The following is an 8,989-nucleotide window of genomic DNA, read 5'->3' on the forward strand; positions in this document are numbered from 1 at the left end:
GCATTCTGAAAAGGAGACTGGATGCTTCCGCAGCTAAGCAGGGCACCCTGGCTGCCCCAACCACTACCAGATTCGTTAGAGCACACGGTTTCCCGGCTCCCCCATTCTCATGAGCTTATGCCAACCACAAATGCATTGGGAGGCTTGCTTGGACTTCTGCAGTAAATACTGGGATGATTTTTCTTTCCCAAGCTGTTTAGCCAGACCAAAAGACTGACAAGCTGTCTCTTGTTTACTTTCTGGAGGCACTTTGCAGACAGCAGCAAAAATTAACGCGGGAATGGCTGGCTCTGTTTATGCCAGTAACTCGTTAAAAAAAATACACACCACCCTTGGTTGGCATTATTTCCTCCAGCTACACTGCAACATGAAGTTCTCTCTCTTTGAGAATAAAAGCTATGAAAGTTGCCACATGCCAGGAAACTTTCACTGAACCACTGAAAGTAGGATTGGACAGGGCTTCAAGATACATATCATCTTTCCTCCCGCCCCAGGACAGGCATAGCTAAAGCCAGTGGGTCAACTTGGCCTCTTGGTGACAGCGCACCATGCAGGCACATCCGAAGTGCCTGTTAGCACTGCTCCAAAACTGGCTTCGTAAAAGACCTGGACAACTGGCTACACTGAAATACTTTCTAAACGGGAGCAGATACCAAAGGGACCAACTCCAAGAAAACCAGAACAAGAACTAGTAATTGCTGTGAACTATGAGGATTACCCAAGGAAGAGTTCACGAGAGGGAAGTAATTTTTACACATTGTGTCCATTGTAAGCACGAGAAGTGAAATGGCAAAATATTCAGACAACTGTGCAAACCAGAAGATTAAATGACATGTCCAGAACTTAGGTTTTTATTTTATGAGCTATTGTATGGACAGCTGAACGCCAATAAGCAATAATATCAACAACAGTAGACAGCTGACAACCTAATGATGTAAATGGTTAAACCTTCACCTCTGCATCACATGTGGAGTATCTTCAGGGAAATACAAGCCTGCCGCTTGCTTTCTAAATGGTAAAGCTACAGCCCTTCGTTATGTTAAAATGCTCATGAAGCTTGAAGTACACACAGAGTGAGTATTTTAATTACATAGATTTCTTCAGTCTTCAATCTACTAATTCAGCTGACAACAGTGTAGTAATTAGAAAAAAGTTCTTCTCCTTGCTTGATGTCTCTGAGAGTGACAAGCACTACACACCTTGGGTGGCTGAAAAAAAGGAAAAGCAAAACATGCGGAAGTGAACAATTATACTTGCCTTTTTTTTTTTTAATTCTTCACGGCAAGGAGCTAAAACAATGGCTCCTGTCTAGATCACTTTTGGGAGCAATACGCATAATGCAGGCCAAGGAGCCTGGAAAAACAACACTGAAATACAGATAGCAAATACAAGTAAAACCAATATAATTACCAAAAACAGCACAGCCTGTGTGGGTATGCATATAATGTTTCCACTCACACAATTATTCAGAAATGAAAAGAATTAGTCAAGACAGAGAAAAAGACACACAGACAGGAGGAGAAGCTACAGCAAAGTTCACGGAGCAGAAATCCTTCCTCTAGACAGGCCCACCCACAGGTGCTAGGTTGGCTAAACCTGCTCTCAGCCGAACAACGTCCAGAAAGACAGCTCTGAACTGCATCAGAGACCTGCTGCAGTCTACGATGATGGGTGAGTTCTCCATAAACCCCAAGCTGAAATCAGTGGCTGGCAAACAGTTTTCTTACAGACAGATTTAGGAACCCACCCCCCTAAACTTCCTTTAAGTAAATGACCATGCCCTAAAGCTCAAGTATCTATTCTAGGAGGGAGAGCACATTCTTCTGACGCTGATGAACGTGAAAGTGAAGAACAGCACCAACCCAACAGTCCCCATTACTAAGAAATTTAGTCTTCAAATTGAGGCCATTTTGAAACAAATCAAACAACAATAACAAAAAGGTAAACAAGTACCAAGAACTCTTTTACAAGACAGAAAAAGATTTAGAAACCAGATTACCTATGTTGTCAGCACTGTAAATACCAGTATCAAAACAAACAGCTAGAAGCAGATGGGATCTTTTGTCTGGTGCCTGTACGCTGGGAGAACTGGTGACTGACTATTTTCTTGGACAGATTCCAAGGAAGAGAGCAAAATTCCCCCTTCCTGAAACGGTCCCATAGTTTAGCTCTGCTCACTGCACATTCACACTTCAAATACAGCATCCAGGCTTCCGGAAAGTTCAGTCTTACCACTTCTTTTATTAGCATTTACTTATTTACCTGCAGATTACAAGTGCATCTTTAACCTTGCCTCAACAAAGTCTAAGTTTAACCAGAAAAGCCGTCTTTCCAATATGCACCGTAACTTTCTCCAACCAAATTTCAGAGTTTTAAAATAGCTCCAGAATTACATTAAAAGTCTAGATGATCTGCTCTAAAATCCTTATATATTCTCTAGATGAAGAGGATTACTTGGTTCCTGAAGGTAGCAACGGGACCAGAAGCGCAATTTCTTTGGTGTGTTAAATTCAGGACCAACATTACAACTTAGTTTGTCACAGCTTCAAAGTTATTCGTGACTATATCACAGTACAGGACACTCATTTCCAGACATATTGTCTGTCCTTGTTGTCCATATTGCTCCTTGTACATATTCATCTAATTGTCACTTTTCCCACATTTCCAAACAAAAATCTGAGAAAGGTTTCTAAGTGTTTTAATTTCTAAAAGAGGTGGATTTTCAGGTCGTAATGAGGATGTTGTAATTGTGTAGTGTAACTAAAAGTCACATGCCTTTATAATGCATAGTATTTCACTTGTCTCAATACAAATTAATTTTAGGTTTCTTCTTGCAAATTCATCTGCTTATTCCTCACATAGAGGAATTCCTCTCCATTCCTCACATGGAGACCAGGAGAGTAAGAAGCCTAAATCTCAACTACCTTAAAAGGGCTTTGATTGGTTAAGCGTTGCTAACTACATTTAAAATACATACTGAAAAACCTCAGTACTGTAATACGAGTAAAATGTAACTAGTGCTTTATGGGATTCAGAAGAATCACACTACAGTGTAACCACTGCTTGTAAAACTGTGCCTTCAGAACTATGCTGATCTCATTTGCAAAGATGTGGAAAAAGGAACAAAAAGAAATAGTCTTGTAAATCACTTAGAAGTAGTGTATTCAAAGAGCTAACTCTTCCATACAGGTGCACACTTTTGGGTAACTCATCTTCATATGGAATAATATTGTTCTGCAACCAAGTTTGTCTTTTTTACACATACAGTATGCTTTGTATCATACAAATCTGTAAGCTCCTTCATTCGCTGCTGACCTCTCTATGTCATGGCTGTAGACGATGTTTGGAAGATACTGTTTCAGTTCTACTGGAAAATATCCCGGCACATCAAACTCCTGATAACACACGTTGGCTGCTTTTTCTAGAAATAAGAAAAAAAAAGTCTCTATGATACTGAGAAAATCTTAGATAGGATTTAGAGATGTGTATAAATATCAAACGTACTGCTGCAAAAGTACCAGATGCTTCATCAAGCCCAAAAACCATGCCTCTGTTGGGAGCTACTACATTCCTCTGAAGTCCTATTTGGAATTTACACAGGAGATACACAACCAACTACAGGAGCTTTAATTCATCCTTATTGCATTAAGCAGGATGACCTGATTATCAACACATGAATGAAGGGGCACAACTTGCATAGCACCAGGGGTAGCTTCCAGCATTGCTAGATGTTGTTAATGTACAACATTTGCTTTTACAGTTAAAAAACAATCTTGAAAAAAAATTTTCCTGGTGGCAAAATATGTCATAAATACAGCCAGGGAGAAAATCACCATCTGTCCAGCAGGAAGAAGGGAATTTTCTTTACATGGACACTGGACCTGGAAGAAACAGTTTCATGGGACAGCCCTCTGTCTCCGTGCCAGTCAATACTTGGTTCGTTACTCCAGCAACCTTTCTGGACGCTACTTGGAGGCAGGGTTTCTTTAGTGTAATGCAGGCTCCGAAAGCCACTTAGAAGCTAGGTATGGCAGCAATTCAACTTTCTGTACCTCACCACCATTCCCATGAGTTATTTATTCCACCAAACCTTAAGACCAACACATACTGTGCAAGACAGAATAAATAAATAGTTCCTCTCTTCATGTCCAACAGCTAGAGCATACCAAGTTTCTAGATTTTGCGCATAAACATAAGGAAGTCTAAAAAAAGTATTATCGTTCGAACTGAGCAGTGATAGAATCTTACTGTACATGTCACTCACTGTGCCTATGGTTTTCTCATGAAGCCTGCTTGAACCACACTGGGGAACTTTATCTGCAACTCTGTGTACTGCCTCAGCCCAGCGGTCCTACCCTTTCCCACCATCTCACATTTTGGGATGTGTGCCTTTCATTCTACATACTAGGAGGGAGACTGGGGGACTGGGGGGAGTCAGTGAGAAAAGCACAAGTGTATTTGAAGCGTCGCTGCGCCGGGGATTCCAACACCCAGCTGTCACAAAAAGCCTCAGAAACTCTTTATCCTCTAAGCGCTTACCTTGTTTTAAACAGCACTATTGTGCCCCAAGATCGGTATCTGGTTCTCTGTGTCACCTCCAAAATAATTTATATCCATAAAGACAAATTTAAGCCTGGAAAGTTTACCTGGCAACTTACCATGTGAGCAGTTGTTGACATACTGTCCCACCGCCAGTGGGTTTTGCAGGGCAGCTGTAAGCCAGCTCTCATCGCTCATTTGAAATGGGCCAAGTTGATCTCTCCTGCTGCAAGACCTGAAATGACCGACAGTGTTAATGTGAATCACTGCTCCTGCACTTAACAGGTTACCTGTACTTCCTCCTGTAGAAATGGCCACAGTCACTGGGTAAAGTTACAGCTGTCCAACCCACCTGGGAGACAGGACAACACTGGGGTGAGGGTGTGTGTGCACGGACCAACACCTTGATGATACTTTAAAAAGTACATTTAAACCTCCCACTAGCGTGTGGTGTGTTTCAGACCCTGGTGGAAGAACCCGCACAAAACCACCACGTGCAATTCCAGAAATCAAGATCAAACGTTACCATTACAGAAGTGTCAACACATCTTGTTCACCTCTGAAGATGTGAAGGCTCATTACAATATCAACTTCAAACTCATTCCCAGAATTAAAATCTGGTACTAGTAGGTACTAGTATTCAAATTAGGTATTATTTTAGATCATTTTGCTTGTTACTAATTTTATTTTTTCATGTCATATTTAAACACAAATTGCTGCAAATTATATTTTAAGGTAAGCTAAAACAGGCCAGGCTAGCTATGTCAGGGGCAGTTCAGATTGCATTTTTAGGAAAAGGTTCTTCACCGAGAGGGTGGTCGGTCACTGGAACAGGCTCCCCAGGGAAGCGGTTATGGCACCAAGCCTGTCAGAGTTCAAGGAGCACCTGGACGACGCTCTTGGTCATGTGGTTTATTTTTAGGTAGTCCTGAGAGGAGCAGGGAGTTGGACTCCATGATTCTTATGAGTCCCTTCCAACTTGAGATAATAATAGTAACAGCAGCAGCAATAATAAGAGTTACTGCTCCCTTCTTAAGTGCTCATCTGTAGACCAGAGCCGGCGTTACCAGATTCACCCTTTTGGCATTAGCAAGTCCATATAAAGGCTTTTTTTTTTTTTTTTAATCCACTAAACAGATTTGGTAACAGCTCAGAAGCATTTTAAAATATTTTCTGCTACAACCTGCTCCTATTAAAACTACTTTCTTTACAGGAAACAGTCTCTGTACATCAAAACGCATCTCATTGGCGTTACAGATGAAGACACAACAAGTACGTAACAGATCACATCCAGCAGCTCTTACCCTTGTGTTGTTTGCATTATGAGATACACATAGGTGGATGATATTCAAATGTAACTCAATTTAGGGTAAGACAACAGGGAACTGAGACTGTTAGTACCGCTGTTTTAAATCAGTTGAGTGTCAATCCCCTATTTCTTTTGACTGCTTACCTGTACACAGATTTTGACAGTCCTTTATCATTCCCATCAATAAGGACGCCATCTATGCACCTAAAAATAAAGGGATTGCCAAGGGACTGGAAAAAGATGGGCTCATGCTTTCTGTATACCGTACCTGTTGCAAGACAGAGATGATTATTTCAGAAGAAAATAAGTTAACTGTCAGAATGGGCTTATGATATCATCCAGTCCCCTCCACACAGAAACTCAAAGGAGACAGAGGGGGTAGGAGAGAACTCCTCTCTCAGTTAATGACATTAACACTTGTAAACCTTTTAAAGCTTTTAGACACATCTATGTGGGATGCAAAAAAAATCTACATGAGCCGAGATATTCCAAAGAGAGAAGCCATTGAAGGAAATCATTAAAGAGAAGGCCTGTGTCCAGTATCCATGTGAGAGGTAGATAAAGCATCACAGCCAACTGGCCTGCTTCAGAGAGGAAAACATCTCGTGATGTTCGTTCAGGAAAGCACAGCTGAAGTTATTAAGCTGTTTTGTTACTACTGTGTCAAGACTCTCTGAAAAGCACACACACAGACAGCAAAGAACCTGAAACACCTACCTCCACCACCCTGATCAGAGATTTTGTTTGGTACAGGAGAGGGAAAATGCCAAACCAGGATCAGACAAATCATTTCAGCAGACCGTTTCCCAAATCCGTGGACAGGATTTAACCTGCCCTGGATTCCCAGCACAGAAAAGTCACAGCGCACTGGCTTGCAATTTTTCATGACATTGCAGTCCTGCGTTCCTCACACCCACTACGACTTCAGCAACCCTCTGCAGAAATCCTTCATTGCAATCTCACGAGGAGCTAGGCCAAGGCCCCGCTGGCAGGCTGCACTCACTGCCAAACAACAGGCAGGAGAGCACTGACCTGCTCTTTCCACAGGGTCCCTTCCCCAGCCAGCAGCCCTCCAGGTTCCTTCATACCCCTGAAAAAGGCAGGCATTTCAACAGCTCATCCTCTTGTTTTGCTAGATGAGCTGCTAGAGGAGACTCTCAATGAGCCTACACTCACATTTAGTGTGTGCCTGGAATTTGAAGCGAGCTGCAAGGTGGCAGGCTCATTCCCTGTGACTGTTGTTTGACAGTTAGTCAGTTTACCAGTCAATGGTAATGGCCACACTCCTGCTTTGGCATGGCAAAACATGCTCCACTGCCCCATGCTTGGACTGGTCCCGATCCTGCAATGCTGGCACAAGCTAGAGACTGCATGCAGGGGATGATTCTGTTGACAGATGAAACAGAAACAAATCCAGAGCATTTCAGCAGAGCTATCCTAGCTTGGCCATACTGACAGAATTACAAATCTTTTTAAGAAATGTAAGCAAATACAGTTCCAAGAAATGAGGAGGAGGAACAGAGAAGTGCTGATTTTCCAAACATGCTTTATGGAAGAGAGTTCCGCTAAATAAAGGTTTTATTTTCATTCTCTAATTTGTATTTTTGTGCTTTGGAAATGTTCATAGTCTTGTCTGCTGATTTGTGCAGAGACCTCAAAACCTCATGTTTCAGATCCTTATCCAAAACAGAAACCCCAAAGAATTAAACTGTATTGTTCATCTACGTGAAATTGCTCCCATGCATTTGTGTTTAAAGAATCTGGAAAAACTTTTCTAGCAGCTGAAAAATCAGACTTTGAGTACTGAAAGTTTTTTTAATAAACAAAATTACCTCCTCCCCCCAATATAGCTTTGCTTCTTTCCAAAAGAACTCTAGTCAGTTTACACAGAAATATTCTCATTCACCGTAACCTGTGATTTTGTTAAGGAAAGACAGAAATAAACCTCGTAAAATAAAAATTAGTGTAGAACTTTGGCATTCTATAATTAGATGGTTAGAAATCACATCTAACTTAATGAGAAAAAAGAACATTCCATTACCAGGATACATAGATACAACCATCCCCTTCGGTACAAAACCTTTGGTAACAAAGACTCCAGTTCCAGCAGACACCAGGGAACTTCGGTCTCGAGTAATACTGAACCCTAGTGTATTAAACAGAACTTCCTCTGGACTAAACACATGTTGACTCTGATGGTCACAAGAATTTACTTTTGATCGCTTCTGCTCAACAGTCAGTAATTCCAGATATTTACATTTGATTTCTGGAAATAAGGCCAAAATATGTGCTTGTCTACTGAAGTCATTTATGAACAGAGCTTTAAATATTTGCAGTAGTGTTTCAAAGACATCTTCATCAGAGATAATTTTGTCTTGGGAGCTTTCTGGAACGTATCGAAGGGTCCTGTAAAGAAAAAAAAAATATTTTAAGATTACATTTTTCCTAAATAAAATACAGATGAGCCATTTTACAGCAGCAACTTATATGCACTGTTGTTTCAAGCAAACCCAAACTCTAAGGAATATTCTTTCATACCTATCCTACTATAAAACCATCATCTGTGTATTTACAGCAAGGCAAGTAGGTTAAACCCCACTGAGCTCTTAGTGACAAACATACCAAAAATCAAATATATGTGATTATCAAACTATGTAAAAAATATATATATATAGTTCATTACACTGTAAATGAGGCGAGGACAAATATTATGCCAACTAGGAGGATTTTAATTTATGTTACTTATAACAATGTCGTAGTCATTTGAATTCAAGCACTATTTTTACCTTTAAAAAGAGGGCAAACACATCTTACCGAAAAAAAGAAAAACTTATCTATCTAGTTTTAACGTTACATACCGCTTTGACGTATCTAAGTATCAGAGTTTTAGGCCAGCGAAGTGGCACACAAGGCTGAACCACTTTCGCAAAGCAGCCACCTCCCAGTGAAAAACCCGAGTTAGCTCCTGCGGCACCCCCGATCGCTCCCGAGAAGGGGGGAGCGGGGTCTCGGCCACGGGAGCTCCTCGCCCCAGAGCGGAGCGCTCACCCAGCTCCAGCAGCTACTCGAGGCCGAAAAACCCTGCGGGAACGCCACCAGGCGGCACCGGCTGCCGAACACTCCACCCGCCAGAGCGCGCCC

The 8,989-nt window shown here is 41.5% G+C and overlaps 1 protein-coding gene across 1 annotated transcript in view; it reads right to left on the bottom strand.

Moving 5' to 3' along the window:
• Positions 1-823: 823 nt before the first annotated feature.
• The window catches only part of SETD9 (SET domain containing 9), a 10,600-nt gene continuing 2,434 nt past the window's right edge, over positions 824-8,989 (bottom strand). Inside the window, exons 2-6 of the mRNA XM_009272553.1 lie at positions 7,890-8,254; positions 5,993-6,116; positions 4,659-4,774; positions 3,316-3,421; positions 824-1,208 (exon numbers count right to left, since the gene is read on the bottom strand). Coding sequence (XP_009270828.1) covers positions 1,121-1,208; positions 3,316-3,421; positions 4,659-4,774; positions 5,993-6,116; positions 7,890-8,254 — 799 coding nt within the window. The 3' untranslated portion in view covers positions 824-1,120. The remainder of the gene's footprint in view (positions 1,209-3,315; positions 3,422-4,658; positions 4,775-5,992; positions 6,117-7,889; positions 8,255-8,989) is intronic.

This window comes from Aptenodytes forsteri, unplaced genomic scaffold, assembly GCF_000699145.1.
Source record: "Aptenodytes forsteri isolate BGI_AS27 unplaced genomic scaffold, ASM69914v1 Scaffold92, whole genome shotgun sequence".
Classification (NCBI taxonomy): domain Eukaryota; kingdom Metazoa; phylum Chordata; class Aves; order Sphenisciformes; family Spheniscidae; genus Aptenodytes; species Aptenodytes forsteri.